Genomic DNA, 20,355 nt, shown 5'->3' with positions numbered 1-20,355 from the left:
ATTCAGTGCATTTTCCAACCAATCATGTGCTTTGGGGAGGGTCTAAATTTCAAATAAGTGCCCGCCAAAGAACCTCACACCCCCTTAGTAATTGGCGAACAATATTTTGACTCCCATAAATACTCCCAACAACTCGTTCAGCGATCTTGATGTTGAACAACAATCGTTTCGTGTAAAAACACACAGTCATTCGTACGCTCTATTTCAAGCAGCTATTCAGACAATAGTTGTCCTGTGTAAAAACCCCTAATTGCCTGGCATAGCAGGCTGTAGTGGAGAAATCGAATTCCCCACTGCTGCTTCCCCAAGGCCATCAGCAGAAAACAAGCAGTCTGTATTACATAAATGAAGTGGGCCAAGAGGCTGCGAAGACGTTGCACATGACGCATTAATTATTAGTGCTCTTTATTTACATAGTAAAATGCAAAACTGTAATTAACGACATGCATTTAGCAATAAAAGACAAGAGGAATCTGGATGGTAAGAGTTTCCAATTCCCATAAGAGAAAGGGAGCTCCGAAAGGTGGAGTGAGTGTGTGTCTGTGTCTCCTATCTGCGCTGCATACGAATTTGCCTTTAATAACTAAGCCCCAGGGCACATGCTCATACCTGAAACATTTGCAATGCTAATTGCATACAGATTAACTGGAAACATATTATGATTAGAAGCAGCATAGATATAAAATGGTTATTTGATACTTCCTGCAATGTAAAGAAAGCACTGCCTGATTTATAAACTAGCGAACGTCATCTTTCTCGTGTCATACCGAATCGCTGGGAACCCTTTACAGATCTTGCAGAGCACTGACCACCCAAGAAGCTATACGTTAGATCATAACTCCTATAAATAATCTCTGCATTAAGAACTGGCGGCATAGGATACATATGTGATGCGGCTTCGAAAACTGATGCCTTCAAAAGAAAAATGCCGGCAGATATTTCAGTGTATCCACAAACATCTAACAATGTGATAACAAAGCTGCAGATTCAGCTGGAACTGAACTATAAGAAATACTGCACTTCCCACTAGTGGCGATACACCTACCTGCAGACTGCTGCTGCTCCTGTGTATAGGAGAGGATATGATGGCTGCGGACTGAAAACATCAGTGACGACCAATATGGCCCCATTACAGATAAATATAGGGGTCACCACGTTTTCCTGCCAGTGGATATGCCTATTATTACATTGACGTACAGTGTAATGGTGTAACGAGGCAGACTTTTTTTTTTGTTCAGGATTTCAGGAAAGTTGGGCTGCCGATTACTGACTGTCCAACTGGAATGGCACTTCCATGGTGATCTTAGTGGTAGCATACATAATTGACTATGTGTATGCTAGGTGTTCTTGTATACATATGCGCTGATACAACTTGTAGTATTTAGTATACTATACTAATGCGTGGAAAGTCTCACGACTTCTAAGCCAAACGACATATACGCCATATAGTTTTATACATCGCCATAGACACCCATTGTATCATGTGAGATACCCTATAATGAAAAGCACAAACTGAGAGAGAAATAAAGATATACAGTATACCTCATATACACTCCATATACTGTACTTTCATGTACCAGTTAAACATATGAAATAGGACACAAGCAAGTCTACATATAGGTTTAATGTATGTAATGGAAGCATTCTTGGCGTACATGCCAAAAGTTGTTGGAAACCAGGTTGGACACAGCCTAAATTTACGTATCTGTTGTATATTGAATCTGGGATGGGCATAGTCTATAGAGGACCTTATATTCCTTCTTTCTCTGCTTCTTTATGTGATACTTCCCTTTAACCACATAGTGTTGCATAATTAAAGACATTTTGCCATCATATACAACGCCTTTTGGAACATGGTGCCCAGGACAAACAGTTGCTCAACCTTGGTCCCTTGACTTCCGAGTTCTTCTTGGGACCGGGGTAATGTCAGAGTGTCACTCCGGACCATGCACTGTGCCAAGGGAGTAACGCAACGCTAATTGCCATTTAACCCAATCAGTCTATCGGCGTTAGTTATATGATATATAAGCCAGCCCCTTAGACCTAAGGACACTGGTTATACGGCTAGTTAACTAGCCAGGCTGTGAATGAGGTTCTCTTCTAGACTCAATGTGTTTAGTGAAAGTTAGACAGTCAGTTCAGTACGCTACTATAGTGACTGTTTTAGGGTTTAGTGTAGTTGTCGACAGTTTCGTCTTGGGTTGGTCTCTAGTCTCTCTTTCGTGGTGGGGATACCTTTTTCTTGGTGGCTGTTCCACTTAAGGGAGCGGTCCAGTTAGGGTGGTCCTGGATAGTTTGTTTTTTTGATGGGGGAACTTGCAATAGTTTTTAATTATTTTTGAAATTTACGATAAAAAGTTTAACAAACAAGAGATAAAACTTTTTGTGAATTTGTTATACAACGAGACGTTACATGAATTAATAACATTAGCACGCAACAGGTAATTTTTCACACGTTTTTTTAGGCTTGGGTTTCTGGTAGAGATGAGCGAGCATACTCGGTAAGGCGATATACTCGAGAGAGCATTGACTTTTTCGAGTACCTGCTGGCTCGTCCCTGAAGAGTCGGGGGGGCCGCGGGGGTGAGCGGGGGGTTGCAGAGGGGATCGGGAGGGAGAGAGAGGGATCTCTCTCACTCCTCCACGCACCCCCTCGCTGCCCCGCGCCGCTCCCGACCCCCACGGCCCCCCGAATCTTCAGGGACGATCCAGCACGTACTCGAAAAAGGCAATGCTCTCTCGAGTAAATCGCCTTACTGAATATGCTCGCTCATCTCTAGTTTCTGGTTAGTTTATGTATTTAGTTCTGCTATAGAGTCATGTACTTCTCACATCCAGGTATGCGGTCTAGTCACACCAGACATGATCTCTGTCCTGTAATACAAGGATGACACAAAGTCCACTTCTGTCCCGGAACGTAGAGGAGGTCTCAAGTGGAGGACTTCACTCTGACTATCATATGCCCTTCTTCTTTTTGGAAAACCCCCTTAATCACATTTGCCATTCTGTAGTCCAAGAAAGGTGGATGATAACCCAAATAGGATTTGTAATGGCAGCCATATTGATCATCATCCAGCTTTTGCAGAAACGGATGTATGGAAGAAGCAGACAATGACAATTCAAGGACAAAGACTATTTATGTTTTTACAAAAAGACGTCACAAATGCACAAATACATTGTAAACAGGAGGAGGAGATGTTCTTAAACAGATTTTTCTAAGCCTACAGTCATCTAACGGGGCACCATACTGTATCTTTATACATCTATATACAGTTAGTGTTTAGGGGCATCGGATATTGAGGTTATCAAACAGCCATTCAGATGTGTTGACAAATAACAGAATACAGACTGGCTGCTATGAACACAATGGCTGCTATGTTGCCCATTGTTGTGGCTCGTAATAGCCATAAGCGAAGCATCAAAAAGAATCTCGGTATGTTAAACTTGTAACCTTCAATAAAAGCATGCTGTCCGCACGCAACAAGCTGTGTCAAGGGGAAGGAGAAAAACAAGACGGCGGTAAGGATTGTGGCATTAGAAGCATTGCGGCCTCTTTCATGTAAAAGAGTATACAAACCAGATCCGTCCTTTTTCAAATATTCCCCCAGAGGCAATCCGTATTATTCAATGTTTAACAGTAACTGCGGAATAATAGATAGCTTGTGACACAGAGGCAGCGAGCCAGCTGGATATAGGCTATGCTACACTGTTTGCATTAAGTGCCTTATATTTTAAGGTGCCATGTTAAACAACACAGGAGGGGCGACTGAATTCACCCAGTGACACATTGATAAATAAAGAAAGTGATTTTAGCAGCTCCAAGTACCTGGCGGGGAATTCTGTCTTTCCAAGGTACATATAAAACAGTGATTTTTCAATGGTAGAGTTTGTATAGCCCTGACAGGTATTGCGTCGAGGTTGTTATATTTAGTAGATTGTGAAAGGCGGCATTACATGGAGAAATTTCAGCTTTTAGGAACATTACTTAGGATGAAATATATCACTGTTGGAGAGTCATTTTATTCAGAGGCTTTTCTAACTAATCTAAAAAAGGGCAGTTTCTGGCTTGGTAAGCGGGTCTGCACTTTAGATAGTGAAGGCAGCTTTACATGGGCTGATAGTCGCCCAATAATTACTCCGAAGAGCAAGGATAGGCGACTAAACACAGGATTGACAGAGCAAGGGAGTTAGAATCGCTCAGTTGTTGGAGTCACTTGGTTTTTAGCTCGGCTAAAACCCAAACAACTGTTGGCCCATCTCAACAGGCAGTCGCTCCTCTATGAACAACTGGCTGTTTGCTCTGCATGGAGGTCGGCCGGAAGAAAGCAATAATAGTTGATGGCTGTCGGGTGCTTTATACACCTATGTAGTGACTAAGTTCATTTAATGCTGTAAATCCCAAGCATTCATTGTTCTAAAGGACATTATGCACATTAAACTATAGTCGCTCAAGCCATCCAACTCCAGAAGGACAGGGTGACTATCATCCGAGTATGGTGGCCTTCTGACTTTCTCTTTACAAGTGATGTCGGAGAAAAGTAGGATTGGGCATGTTGGATTTCTCAACGCCCAATCTTTTTGTCCTCCTTGGAGATAAGCCTCTGACAAAAGGAGTTTTTGCTGTGGCTTTTTCCATATATGCTTTATATGGAAAAGCATTCTTGTGTATGAGAGAACCAGGAACAATAGTTGTTGGTGAAACGAGTATTCAGCCAACTGCTTGAAGGTGTATGGGCACCTTAATATTTAGTTTCTGCAGGACTGTCCACATCTGCTCTTTATGTATATTACATAGGATCCATCCAAGGCTAGATCAAGGTCGGGGAGGCCAATGTTGAGGTACACAGTTCACTTATGTAAAGAAGGAAAAAAAGAGCAATAGCACTTAAATAAGAATACCATTCTATATCTATATAATGTTACCATGTAGTACCAAATAACAGTGCTAAACAGGGGCCACCTAATACTGCCATGTCGTGCCTACATAATAGTTTTATCCAGTGAACACATATAAGTGTTGGGACCAGATGGGGGTATATTACCTGTAGCTGCTGGCCCTCTATTCCGCTGGTTGTAGGTCCTGTTTTTAGGCATCCAACATGCCCGCCCCAGTTTTCTAACTACCTAATGCACGTTGTGCACTGCTCTCATCATTGGTCAGCACTGATCATGTGAGCAGTTCTCGCCAATCAGACAGCAAGTATAATGCATTGGTAGTCTTAGACTACAAATTCACTGTGGGGATTAGGTAGTTTGAAGCTTACTTCAGCCATCTTGGATTGCAGAAAATAGGAACCGGAGCCAATGGATTGGAGGTAATTTAACTGCCTTTCTCTCCATTCCTAGGACAGAATTGAGAGGGTTCCTTTAAAAACTTGTAAAATTAAAAAGTGCACTACTGATTATGACCACCAGGAGTCCCATTTTAATATTATTTATTAGATTAAAGCCTGTTCCTGCCAAAGACAAGGGGGAGAGAGACAGCTCAGTGGAGCTGGGAGGGCTGCTAGCCCAGGGTCTGGTGCAGACCAAGGAGGCCAGAGGTTGACAGGGTGACGCCCCTAACCTCAACACCTGGGAGAGGTGTGTGTGTGTCTGGGAGAGCCAGACTGCAATTGAAAAGAATCTCCTGTGGTATGCGGAGAGAGAGAGGACCAGCGCAGCATAGGAAGGTGTTGCAGACTGGTGGCCTGAAAAGGCAAGAGTCCAACAGGGGACACCCCTGGACTCCCACCCAAATTAGGGTGCTTATGGACATGATGTGATGTGATATGCTGTGCTGTGGAATAAATGCTGGCAGGAGCCAGACAAAGAGATACGCTAGTCCTGAGCCGTGTCTACCCGTGTGGGGCGCCATTTCTGGTATGAGAGGTCAGCGATCCCAAGGCAAGAGTACCCCCTTGCTACTATATATATATATGTGTGTGTGTATATATATATATATATATATATATATATATATATATATATATACACGGCTACCATTTCCCTACATGCACATGAGGAAATAGCTTTAAGAAAATTTCTGTGTGCAAAAAAGAAAAAAGCACTACAATAATCTCTGCAACCACAAACTGCAAATGAAAACTAGTTTTCTCGGCATGATGGTGCCCTGCAGACTTCCTTTGTGTCTCTGAAGTCTTGCACTGCTTCCTGTTTTCAGCGCCGCAGCCCGGCCCGTTCCAGCACATACAGCCTGGGTTTTCATGGAGTTTATCTGCTGATAACATTGAAGTTGAAACAAAGGTTGCTAGGACTGGATTTCTACATAAGGGAAATCGTTGTTTTGCTGACACATCACCTAATCGCAGAACACATTGGGAAAAAGCAGGATTTAAAGGGAAACGGCAGCAAACTTCGCCATCTAGCAGATCATTTAGACTCCTGCATGTATCGGTTTTGACCAACCTTATTATGTAGCAACAGATGCCGCAGGACGCCGGGTGAGAAGATCACACGGGAGAGCAAGTTGATTGGTGCTCGTTAAAGGAGTTTCCCTACCAAAAACATTTATCATCTTTTTACAGGATAGGTAATAAATGTATGATCGCTGGGGATCTGACTGCTGCGACATCCAGGGATTACAATAATGGCGCACCCCTGAAACTAAAACCGGTATGAATTGTCCCTAATGGAGACCACCAAGTGCAGCGCTCGGCTATCCCCAAAAACCGTGGATGGAGTGCTGGTCATTCTGGTAATCCCCGAGGTCCCAGCGTTCAGACCCCAATCACTCCTGTGGATGGGAGATAAATGTTTTTGGAGAGATAGCACTTTTACATGCCACAATTATTGTGTGGCAATGCCCGCTGACCAGCGCTAATTTTAATGCCCGCATAAAAGATGCGATGAACAACATCCGAGTATTTTAGTGTTCGCCCTTCAATCGCTGGGCATGGTTGCACAGGGTAATAATGGGGAGCGAGCGCTTGTACGGAAATACATTCAGCCAATCATCAGCCTGTGTAAAGGGGCCTTCTGACTCGGACTAAGCCGGCTTCACACAGGGGCATGCAAATTTGCGTGCGTCTGAGCGCTATGTTTCTGCGCGGATCAGTGTATTTTACTGCATTCTTTGCGCCCGCAGGGCATGTTCATTTGTGTGCAGCAAAGACGCACCGATTGAAATGGCTAATTAGTCTTAATGATTTCCAGATGTGACTTCTATGGGGACCCTTGGTGCGCAAATACGAAGATAAATAGAGCATGTTCCTTTTTTTTTGCATGACTGAAATGCGCGTGCAAAATACGGAAATGTGAACAAACCCACTGAGACCAATGGCTTCTTTTCTCTGCATATTGCATGTGCGAATACGTCTGCAGATATCTCGCCTAAAAGGAGGGACTGTCAGAGTCTTTATGCAATGTCCTACCAAAGCTGAACCAGTGGGCACCATTGTATCTATTCAAAACAATGACTCAAAGTGTTAAGTTAGCAATCCTTATAGCTAAGGAGATACAAGGTGGACCACGGAGTAGTAGGCCATCACCACACTCGTATGAGAGCTGTCTAAAAGAAAATCTGTCTTTGTTGCAACCAATCACAGCGCAGCTCTCTTTTTACCTCAGCGGTATAAGAACCCACAGCAACCAATCACAGCACAGCTTTCTTTTTACCTTAGTGGTATAAGAACACACAGCAACCAATCACAGCGCAGCTTTCTTTTTACCTTAGCGGTATAAGAACACACAGCAACCAATCAGAGCGCAGCTTTCTTTTTACCTCAGCGGTATAAGAACCCACAGCAACCAATCACAGCACAGCTTTCTATTTTTTTACCTCAGCAGTATAAGAAATAGCAACTAATCGAAGCACAGCTTTTATTTTACCTCAGCAGTATATGAACTTCTAATCACAGCGCAGCTTTCATTGCTTATACTGTTGAGGTAAAATGAAAGCTATGCTGAGATTGGTTGCTATGGGCAACATAGATTTCCACGTAGTTTTCATTCGAGTGTGGTACCGGCCTACTCACCTATGGCCGCCCTGTATTTTCCGAGTCCCCCACTGGGAGGCGGTAGTGTACACAGAGCGCTGGTTCAGTATTACTAGGCCAATGTATGGCTGTAGTGCTTGTACCTGTCCCAGTAACGAGCGCCGGCTCTAATTTTGTGCTGATTTCACAAACTCAGCCAAAAATGAATCCGTTTTCGGAGTCATTACAGTCTCTTCAGATTCTGAGAAATATACGAATACATTGTTCTTCAGAACAAAATAAGGAAATCTGAAATTTGCCTGAAAGGACATTAAATGATATGAATGCTGCAGAATACGGTTACATTTCAGTTTAGTAATCATTCTCATCTGATTTATTGTTTTTTTTTTGCTCCTCTTATTTTGGCAGGATCCGAATGCTGGAATTGTTCCCAGAATGCAAGAACCAGGCTCCATACCAAGTGCAGGCCCGGGGCCGACTCCTCTCACGGCTAATGGCTACATACGCAATGCTATCTTAAAGGAGCAAATAATGAGGCGGCAGCAGGTTTGTAAAAATCATTTCTTTATATGTATAGTATATAATGTGTCGGCGGGCGAAGAGCTGGTTCGCATGCGCATTTTATACGTCCGTGCGTTGTCCGTGTGACCAATGGGCTTCATACGGAGAGCGCGCCGACGAGAATAAGGAATGCAAGTATATGAATGAGCTGGGCGTCAATGTATTGGATCAGGGTCGTAACTAAAGGCTCAGGGGCCCTGATGCAAAATGTGAGCTGGGGCCCCCCCTCTATCTGTACCCGTACCCATACCTAAACCATGCTGCACAGAGACATAACTTGAAGCTTCTGGGCCCCAATGCAAAACCTGTAACAGGGCCCCCAACTATAATGCTTTATTCATAGTACTGGGCTCCCTATATGGAGAAGAGAGGCCTTATGGGCCCCTTAAGGCTCCTGGGCCCGGGTGCAACCGCATCCCCTGCACCCTCTATAGTTACGCCCCGGTATAGGATAGCATGCGGACAGATGTCCATTGCAAATTGCACCCGAACCTCTCGAATGCAACTTGCACACACAGCAAGTGTGTCGGCAGTCTTAAAGGAACCTTTCACTTTCAGGACAAAATTCTATCCAAGGGCTGGAGGAGGAGAGGGGAACATTATCTGCAGTTGTTCTTCTCTGCTGTCTATCCGATCTGCCGGTTTTGCGTCCCGTTTTCAGCTGTCCAAAACAGCCAATGCAATCTTGAGACAAGCTAATCCCCATAGTGCATTGGTAGTGTTAGACTACTAGTGCGTTATTCCTGCTCTCTGATTGGCCAGTGTTGTCATATGAGCTGCACTGGCCAATCAGAGAGCAGTGTACTGTGTACAATTATCTATATAGAAAATTGCAGCGGCCATCTTGGATAGCCAAAAACTGGGACCAGAACTAGTGGATTGGATGGACAGCAGAAAAGAACAAGTGCAGGTAATATATCCCACTCCTTCTGATCCCAGGACAGAATTCAGGAAGTGCAAAGGACCCCCTGCCATATAAGAAGACATTGGTATTATAAGGAGTATGATCAGCATTGACAGCAGTAGCGAAGGGATTAGGCCTTCATGATTGGAGTTCTCTTTGATCCTGGTCATTATACTAGAGTGTCTACCAGGGGCGTAACTATGGAGAATGCGGTTGCACCCGGGCCCAAGAGCCTTAGGGGGCCCATAAGGCCTATCTACTCCATATAGTAAGCGCCTAGTACGATGAATAAAGCATTACAGTTGGGGGCCCTGTTACAGGTTTTGCATTGGGGCTCAGGAGCTTGAAGTTACGACTCCAGTGTGTACTCTATAATAGTATGCGCCCGCATCAATACTGCATTTTGAGGAAATACTGTCAGTTTGAGGAAACAGCATAGTTCTCACGATGTATTAGTAGATAATGGGGTGGGAATAGGGTAAAGCATCTACCATATAAACGACAAAGAATAAAAAACAAAAAAATAAATAATTTTTTCTAAGAGTGACTATGGCGCAACCTTCAGACAAAGATGACTATCATATGTATTTGCCAAAAGAAGTATAAGTTTATTAATAAGACCAACTTGTAAACACGTTTCGAGGAATGTGAACCTCTTCCTCAGTACTTGCTGAGGATACAAGTTCCTGACGTTCTATATTAGGAAAGATTCTTTCAGCGCTGATCTTGGTTGTTAGACCGGGGTGTCTACTCTCGGTATGGTTACTTTAATGTGTTATTATGTCCGTTTCCTGGAAACCGCATAGTTCCCATGATATATTAGTACATCATGGGGTGGGAAGACTGTAAAGCTTCTGGACCCCAATAAAAATCTGCAACAGTGCCCCGACCTACCATGTAGATGCAGAATAGAAAAATGTAGTAGAAGTGACCCCTGCCCTCACGCTCATCAGGTCCCTGACTGTATGTAATCCAACTGAACTGATGAAGGGGTCTCGCCCCGAAACGCGTATTTTAATGCTGGATGTCTATATCACCAATCAGAGGAGAAGTTGAAACTAATCATTCTAGTAATTCGATTGCTTATGGAGCGCTGCGCCGAGCCACCAGTTTTTGGTCTCTCCGCTCACCTACCATGTGCCATTCCTACTACCGGCATCGTATTATGTGTCATTGGGACTTTGGGGATCTCTCAAGCACCAGGACTTAGGTGTAGCTTCTCTGCACCCCTTATAGCTACATATCTGGTCACTTCCACTTGAAAAGCAAGCCGGACCAAATACTAAGGAGAACAGTTTAGGAAACAACTGTATGCTTAGTGAAGCCATACGATAATCTCCAAAATACACAATGACCTTCTTGTTACACAAATAGGAGCATGATAGAGACCACTCCAACCATGTAACACCCTCTTGGGAAAAGTGACAAGATTATTAGATGATGTCTGTATAATAATAATGGATATATATATCCTTGAGAAACAAGAGTTAACAAATGACCTTCTTCTAGTGTCTTCTGTATCGGAGATGTCATTCAGTCTTGCTGACCACACAAGGCTACAGTGACCTTGTAGGGGAAGCAAATGAAATGCATTCAGGATGTAACTAGGATAGAAGTATTAGATTTCACTTCCAGATTCACATATGATGTATCTATTAACATGAACTAATTGCATACACGCCTCTATTACGGTTATAATTTACCGCTGTACATATAAGCTTATCTATTAGTATTCATGGCTGACAGCAGAAATGTAAGACTGTCTCCAACGTAGTACTGTATGATATATATATACCGCAGAGTGGTCACAATCTACCAGTAAGTGACAGCGTATAACTTGGATCAGCAAGTGATGGTGTATAGCGAGGGTTAACTAATGACAGCATTTCTTGCTGCCATTACACCTGGACAGCACCTTGCAATCTCATCGCGGGGTGGTTGTGCAGTACCCTCAAATGTCCATTAGGGCATTTAAATGCCGTTGTCAGAAATGACAGTTGCATTTGGAGGGGTAACAGCCACGATAGGCTTGACCTCTGAGCGTGGCTCTTGCGGCCCGGTGTTGGCTGACCCTGGCATATTAACACCATGCACCTAGGGCGTACTTATAAATCCTGGGGCGTTAAGGGGCTAAAACACCCGCACCGTACGGTAATTAGGTCTGAACAGTCCGAGTAGATTTACCTAGACCGTTCCAGCTGCCGGGGTCTCCCCTGTAAGGATGCCTACTCCCCCTTAATTAATGTGGATGACATCCCCACGTCATCCACAAGTCGCCCTACATCTTGTGAGCAGCGTGTGCGTAATTGCCCCGGTGTGGGCAGACATGTCAGCTTTCACCGCACATGTGCTACCCCCTGGATGCAGGCCGCAAGTGTGAAATATGGAGCGGTTTATGGATGATGTAGGGATGTCATCCACATCAATTAAGGCAAGACTGGGGTGAATCCCCTTCCCCTGATGACTGGAATGGTCCAGGTATGCCCACTGGACCACTCAAACCTAATTCATTGCAGAAGTTTTAGCAAGAACTTTTCTATAGGGAACTTGTAAAAAGCCTAATTAAAAGGAATGGTCACTACCTTTATGCTACCCTCTCTTATATGTCTGCTTTATCTACCTGTGAAGTACTTTGTCAAAAACCTGCATTTTATCAGTAGCAGCCACTCATGGAGGACTACGAAACATAGTCCTCTACAGTCATGAGTTGCAGGCTAGCCCCTCCCCAGCCACTAATTGTCTGCCCATTATTGTACATAGAGAGACAGCTGTCAGTTAGTGGCTGGAGGGTGGGATGGACAAGACTAGCCTGCAGCTCAGGAATATTAAGGACTACTTCTTGTAGACCTCTGTGTGTGCTGCTACTGATAATGTAAGTTTTTGACAAACTGCTTTCAGAGATACATAAAGCTAAGCTCCACCCTCTCCCATTGCTGGCTGCGGACAAGGGGCAGGAGATTAGCTCCGCCCCCTCCCATTGCAAACAGCCGGAGGGGAGGAGAGAGGAGGTGAGCAGGCGAGGGAGAGGAAAGGGGGGGACAGCTTTGCAGAGCTAAGCTCTCTCTCCCTGCCCAACGGCATTACGGCCTCGGCATATATGCACCAGGTCTGGGCGGTCTGAACGGCCGCACAAACGTTAGATTTGTGAGCCTGTTCATGCATTTTTATGGCACTGGCAGGCGCATGTATAAACTCCTACGGCCATGTGAAAGAGTCCTAAGGCTGCATTCACATGGGTTAGCATGATATTGAGCTGATATCACACTCGCCAACGTGCGAGCTTCACGGCAGTGCGAAGCATTTGATTAAAAATTGCATCGCTACTGTGAAATTGCGATTCTCCCACGCGTGAAAGAATTCCCGTTGACTTCAAAGGCAAACATCAGATCATACTTGCATGCACACGGCACGGCTTGCGAGTGCCATGCGATGTCTTCGAAAAACCTATTGAAAACAATGGGCGAGGCGTCCCGAGGGAAGGCCCAAAGAAAGGACATGCTGCCATTTTTTTCTTTTATGTTTGTATATTAGGAAAGCGCATATGTAGGAGTTATATATTCTTCATATTTTAGACTCTCTCCCTTTAACCCTTTCCAATCCAATTTGTATCCTGGTTTTCCTAGGGGTCTTACTCTTTTTCTGCTGCTATACAATGGCGCTATCTGCTGGCTAAAGCCAGTACTGCGTGAGGTGACACGTTGGATAGGCTTCGACAGCAGAGAGGCTGGCAATATACAGTAAGAGAACTCCGACGGATATCTTCCAACATCGGAGCTGATGATGAACCTATCTGCAGGCAAAGGAGGATTATGTAGATTATGGTGTGTAATATTATATTATACTAATTTTTTGTTTTTTTTCTCCAGGTAAAACCTAGGCCAAATATGATGAGCATGACGTCTGAACAACGCAGCGCCTTTGTAGCTCAGCAGATGAACCAATTTCAAAGTAAGTGGAAGACAAATATATTCACATACAACTAAACAACTGCCGGCGGTATCACATATTCTAATCTGAATCATGTTTCCAAATGTATCTGTTGTTGTAATCTTATTGCATAAATCATTAGGACGCTGTGCTGATTCCTGCTCTCCAAGATACTGGGTATTTGATTAATACACGCTCTACAAAACTTAGTTTCCATACAAATATTTTGCGTTTTTGTGTTTATAGCGATTATAATGGTATTGAGAGTGTCCCTGAAACTCAAGACTTGCTGTATGGCCATTCATGTAAAGGGTTGTCTAGGACTAGCGAAACAAGTCTGCTTTCTTTTAGTAACCCCGCACGTTCCCATGGTTTATGTCTCCGCTCTAATGAAGTGAATGAGGCAACATCTCGCACAACCTATGGACAGGTGTAGTGCTGGTTTTGGAAGAAAGCAGTCATGTTTTTCTATTCCTGTAAACCCCTTTAATCCCTTTAGTGGAACACCTCTGGGGCTTGCTGCACTGACGATGCAGTTAAACCCCGGAAGATTTCCGTGGACAGCTCTAGTGCTGAAATGCTGGCCAGGACACACAGTTATTGTGCCACTGCACATGTTTGTCACTTCGAATTACCTCAGGAAAATCTCCCGGGCTTGCGGCGCTGACGTGGTAATAATAAACCTGCCACTGAAGGGGTTAACAGCTGACATCATATAGTGTGAAATCCTAGCCTTTAAATACAGTTCCACATATACTGTAATTGCTGCAGATTTGTGCAGGTAAAATCCGCAACAGATTATAGTATCAGACAAGTAGATGCGATTTTACAAACCTCATCTACATGCTGCCAAAAATGACCTGAAGTGCTGATTTTGAAATCTGCAGCACGCCAATTTCTGTTGTGGATTTTCGCGAATACGTGATTTCCTGTCCACGAGCGGAAATCTTTTGCAATTGCTCGCTCGCGGTGGAGAAATCATAGCATGCTGCGATTTTGTGTGGGCTGCGGCCGGCCTGCGGGCATTCTGCAATCATCATTGTAGAACCATCGTAGCAGCCGCATCATCACCCTGGTAACATACATAGTAACATAGTTCGTAAGGCTGAATGAAGACAATGTCCATCTAGTCCAGCCTGTTTAGCCTCCTGTTTTGTTGATCCAGAGGAAGGCAAAAAACCCCAAGAGCAGAAGCCAATTAGCCCTTTTGGGGAAAAAATTCCTTCCCGACTCCCTAATGGCAATCAGACTGCTCCTGGATCAACCCCTAATATTTCCTACCTGCCTGTATATCCAGATTAACAAATAACTTTAGATTTATAGCCTATAATATCCTTCCTCTCCAGAAAGACATCAAGTCCCCTTTTTAAACATCTCTATGGATTTTGCCATCACTACGTCCTCAGGCAGAGTCTAACTGCTCTAACAGTAAAGAACCCTTTTCTATGTTGGTGACAGCGCTGTCCTCTGTACTGTGCATGTGAGCCGGCACGTTGGCCGGCATATCAGCAGCAGAGGAGAAGACACCAGACAGATAAGCTGGGGTCACCAGCCAGGCACCGGGTCGAACTCCACTGCGGGAATCCCACATGCGGAGTCCGACGCGCCCGTGTGCAGTCGGTTTCAGGAAAGTGTACTATTAAAGGAAACCTGTCACCAATTATAAATACCGAAAACTAAGTTAAGATTCTTATAATTTAGGTGACGTGGAGTCCTGGGAGCCTCTTTTCACACTCATCTGCTCCCCCATTCCTGCTATGTCTCCCAGCGACATCAGTGTGTACACAGCAAACCTGAGATTTCAGACGGCTGTGCATGCGTACTCCCATAGAGTTTAATAGGAATACACACATACTCCTGTCTGAAAAGAGTCACATTTGCTGTGTGCACACTGACTTCGCCAGGGGAACACAGCAGGAATGGGGAAGCAGGTGAGTATGAAAAGAGAATCCCCGGACTCCACATCAGCTAAACTATAAGCACCATAACTTAGTTTATGAAATATAAGCCCTACTCTAAAAATAAGCCCTATCTGCCAAACAAAATTAATAAAACATCACCCAGCAGGCGCTGTCAGCTCCGGCGTGCGTCTCCTCTGCAGCTCTGGAACACTTTTCTGTAGTCTTCAGACAGCCCTTCCTGGATTGGAGGTTTAAAATCCCCACCTCCAGGAAGCGCTGGCTGTACCAATCAGAGCCAGCGCTTGATGAACCAATCACAGCCAGCGCTTATTGGAGGCCGGGATCTTAAACCTCTAATCCAGGAAGGGCTGCCTGAAGACTACAGAAAAGTGTGCTGGAGCTGCAGAGGAGAAGCGTACCAGAGCTGACAGCGCCTGATAGGTGATGTATTTTTTTTTATGCAGGTAGGGTTTATTTTAGGGCTTTTACAGTAGGATTTTCTACTGTAAAAGTTGCACGCACAAAGGAAAGCTCCCTAGGGAAACATGGGCTACAAAACCTTGCAAATTGCGGCTGTATAGAGCATGCCGCGATTTTGTATTCGCGCAATGTCGCAGGCTAGAAAACATTGCTTATGTGAAAGAACCCATTGAAAAGCATGGGCTTCACATATATGCGATTTGTAACACTGTTGCATCGCGAGAAAATTGCGTGATTTTGTTTCCCGTGTGGAAGCGGCCTTATGCTACAACAGAATTGTGTTTCAATAGAAAAGGTTTTCGCTACCTGGCTAAATGTTTTAACCTTCTTTTTTTCTATTTGTAGACATCCCGCAGACTCTCCGTACAGACTGTGTCCAACCTATGCCAACACCTCCCCAGGGTCATCGAATAATTACATCAACACAAGGGATGATTCAGACAAACATGGGTGCTGGGATAACACCAACAACAATGAATCAGAATAGTGGGTCAATGGTTATGATGAATACTGCAAAGCAGCAAGGAATATTTCCAGCATCTTCAGATTTCAGTATGCCACTTAGACAAAACCAGAATGCTATCAGTATGGCTCCTGGGTATCAAACCGTGCATAGCCAGTCTAACATCCGACCTGGAATGACATTGTCTGGACATACCACCAGTTCATTAATAAATCATTCTGCTGCTCAGCAACATTTACGGCAGTCCAACATATCAAGAATTCCGAATGTCTATGCCAACCCTTCTTCTCAGATGTGGACTCAAAGTGGAGTTTCAAGAATAGCAAGTCAAAACCAAATGGATCCCAGTTTGCAGCAATTCTCTAACAATCCGCTGTTCACCAAACAAAATGTCAGACCAAATATGGCGAGCCAGCAATTTCCTCATCAAGGAGTGGTTCCTCCAAACCAGATCGCTCCTGGGGTTCAAATTAGGCAAATGCAAAAACTTGGTCTGTCCCAGGCAACTCAAGGTGTAGGATCCCTAAATAACCCTAATATTGTGAACACTTTGTCCCGGGGACAGCTAGCAGCCCTCAATGCTATGAAAGCAATGCCTCAAGGTGTTTCCACCTTTAACCAAATGAACCCTGGTCAACTTGGTCCACCTTCTTATGGGTCAACATCAGTTCAAACACCTGAAACCTTTGACAGGATAAACTCTGGGGCTGATATTCATCAGTATGATTTTGTCTCAGCGCAGAACAGTTCAGTCCTGTCGGCAAACTGTAATGAAGCGGACTTCATTGACTGTCTAATGAAGGGTGGAGGTGGAAGCAGTAATGATGAAGACTGGCTAAACAATTTAACAATTCTTGATGATATATTGGGACAGCACAATCAAAACTCTGGACCTGTGTAGCCCTCAGAAAACAGAACTGTGTGGAGTTCATTCGAAAGACTTGAAATCAATTGTTTGAATAGTGAGGTTAGCCCGGCGGTTACTATCGGCAATTGTTTTCTGCAACCTGTAAATATTTAAATATTTTTTAAATTATGTTTTTTTTTTCCAACAATAAATAGAAGTATTGCTACTTCTGTGCGTGACTGTATATAAAATTATAGCATAATGTTTTGTTACATTATAGAGTTTTCATTTCTAACACCTTGTTTTAAATATGCAAATATCATTAGTTTCAGTAATACTATGTATTACAGTATGAAAAATTGTTATGTTTTTTGACATAACAAAATGTAGGGGGTGACAAAGCAAACTGAATGCAATGCATGCCCACATATTATAATTTTGTAATAATAGTGCAAGTCCATGATAATATGGCCCTACAAAATTTGATTGTAAAAAATCAAATCTTTCAGTTTGGCAGGAACTGACTGTCTCAGAATACAGGGTTGCCGACCAACAAAAAAAAAATTAAAAAGAATACCCTTTCCCTTCTACCCAATGTTCAGCCAGCTTATAGAGGAGGCCATTAAGTTAGGCTTCCTTCTAAAGATGCCTATACACATAAGACTTATCGACCGCAATGCAGCCGAAAAATCATCCCTGGGATTGTTTGTATAAATGATCTCATCAGCAACATGCCAGACTAAACTGGCCAACGAGGAAAAAGGGTTTTACAAAAAGGTGTAAAAACACCACACTGGGCTTGAGGAAAGTGGGTAAGGAATATCCAACCCAATGGATCACATTTTTTGGTATTCGCTATTGTCAGCCACCACGAAGAATCACATCTTCTGGGGTATTTTGAAATGATGATCCCCCCTCAAATGGCCAAGATCAGCCATTTCAGGCAACTTTTTTTCTCGTGTATGGGCATCTTAATAGAAGTAGCTCAGAGCTGGTTCAAATAGTCATCATGCAAGGAGATCAACTAATTTCAGTAGCATCACCAGGAAACCCGCGGTAAGAAATCGGGCTCTAAAATTAAATTAACCCAGGTGAAAAAAATGGCACTTTCAAATTTGATCACATTGTATCAACTAGGAGTTTAAAAGTAGTCTTCAAACTCTTCCGAATACCACTTTTTTATCCAAATTCACATTTTCTTTAAGTAAAAAATAAGGTAAAAAGGCAAATTTGGCTGTAAATTTTATAACCTACTTTGAACTGGACCTATATGACAACTGCATCTTCATCTTCACAATATGAACTATAGAAGCCAGATGACCAGCAGTCCAAAGTTGTATCTTCAATCTAGTGCCATTTATTATACTGGTGTCTTTAAATGTGGTAGAGGGGGCATTAAGTCCCCTTGAGCACCAGGACTTGGGTGTGACTGCTACCTCTGCACCCCCTATATATACGTCCCTGGTGCAGACCCTTTTTCTACTTGTGTTAAGAACAACTGACCAAATATTCAGCTCAACTATCCTTCCGTGTAAAATGTAATGAGGAAAACACACTGTTGGTTTGCACACCTCTGTAGATATTTGTAGTATAATGGCGACTGGTTCCTGGGTTTAAGGCTTTTCCCAGATATGTTTTACTGAAAAAAAAACTTGTTTCAACGAAAAAAAAACCTAGACATGGATTTTGTCAATTTTGTCTATGATGTTTTCTGTCAACTAATATTGTCCAATGTATATTTAAGAGTCTGTTTATAAAAAAATCCACTGTACTGTAAACCTATAAATGTTCATACTTTTGTGTAATCATATTTTAATAGTCGCACCATATTTCTGTAATACATTTGTAATATAATGTCTGCATCAAGCACAGAATCAATGATGTTTTTCTTCATACCATAATAAAAATCCAGGGAAATAAAATGCTTTCTGCATTTGATGTTGCAAATATCTCGGGAGGTGAACCAATACAAGAAGATTTAAGGAGGTATTCTAAGAGACTACTATAAAATTCAGCCTCTGTTACATCATTGTTTACGGATTAAAAATAACATCTATCTAAAAATATCTTAATTTCTTACTATTTCAGTTACACTATCCTACCAAAGGGAATTGGATACCGGAGCAATAATTAAGAGTAGTATGTATTTACATATGTTAACCCTTTCCAGTCCAATTTGGATCTAGATTTTCCTAGGGGGCTTACTTTTTTTTCTGCCGTTACACAACTGCACGATATGCTGGCTAAAGCCAGTACTGCATGAGGTGACACGTTGGATAGACTCAGACAGCAGAGAGGCTGGCAATATGCAGTAAGAGAACCCTGACAGACGTCTTTCAACATCGGAGCTCTACAGTCTTAAATCATAATGTCTTTAGACGTCAGACAGTGGATTGGAAAGGGTTAATACTTAGTGGGGCTCTTTTGTCCTAATGACTCGGATACTCTCTGAGACATACTTTCTACTAACATCTGATACACTATAGCTGGCATTTCCCGCCATTGATCTGCAAACGACTGGCAAGTTCTCTCAAAGAAGATGGACACTGCTCATGTTTCCTTACCCGACGTCCCGGTTCATCCCAGAGATGTTCAGTAGGGTTCAGGTCGGAACTCACTGCAGGCCGGTCCAATCAAGGAACATCCATATCCTCAAAGCAACCCAAAACAGCATTGGATTTCTGACAATGCATGTTGCCTTGTTGGAAGTATGGCTGACCATTCCAAGAGTATTGTCACATTGTTGGCAGCACGTTAATGTCTAGAACGTTAAGATACACCTTCATGTTCATGGTTCTTGCTACTACAACCAACTGACTGAGACCATGCCATGTAAAACATCTCCAGACCATAGCGGAACCTCCGCCACACTTAACTGTTGGAATAACACTCTTAAAGGGCGTTCCCCTGGTGTCCTCCACACCCAGGTATGTTCATGTGTTTTAATGATGGAAAAGCATGATTCACCACTCCATAGAATGTTCTTCCATTGCTCAAATGTCCAATGAGGATGCTGCTTGCACCATGGTAAATGGGCCAATACATTGCACTTCATGATGGATGGCTTGTGTGCTGCAGCATAACCTATATGTCCGATAGCGTGTAGTTCCCGTCACAAACTATTGCTGACACTTCCAAGGGTCTACATCTCATGTAGCATGGATTAGGACACATGGCATGCTAATAAGACATGATCCATTCTACCGATAGGGGTGTCCAAATACTTTTAACATAGTATAATAGGCTGAATGAAGACAATGTCCATCTAGTTGAGCCTGTTTCAACCCCTAGTTGATCCAGAGGAAGGCAAAAACCCAAAGAGGCAGAAGCCAATTA

The 20,355-nt window shown here is 43.3% G+C and overlaps 1 protein-coding gene across 1 annotated transcript in view; it reads left to right on the top strand.

The window, feature by feature from the left end:
* MAMLD1 (mastermind like domain containing 1) overlaps positions 1-18,952 on the top strand; it is a 237,408-nt gene extending 218,456 nt beyond the window's left edge. The window contains exons 3-5 of the mRNA XM_066581786.1: positions 8,345-8,482; positions 13,268-13,349; positions 16,055-18,952. Coding sequence (XP_066437883.1) covers positions 8,345-8,482; positions 13,268-13,349; positions 16,055-17,073 — 1,239 coding nt within the window. The 3' untranslated portion in view covers positions 17,074-18,952. The remainder of the gene's footprint in view (positions 1-8,344; positions 8,483-13,267; positions 13,350-16,054) is intronic.
* The last annotated feature ends 1,403 nt before the right edge of the window (positions 18,953-20,355 follow it).

The sequence above is a fragment of the Eleutherodactylus coqui genome, chromosome 10 (genome assembly GCF_035609145.1).
Source record: "Eleutherodactylus coqui strain aEleCoq1 chromosome 10, aEleCoq1.hap1, whole genome shotgun sequence".
NCBI classification, from domain to species: Eukaryota; Metazoa; Chordata; class Amphibia; order Anura; family Eleutherodactylidae; genus Eleutherodactylus; species Eleutherodactylus coqui.
The sequence above is the reverse complement of the archived record's forward strand: the minus strand, read 5'-3'. Positions and strand labels throughout refer to the sequence as shown.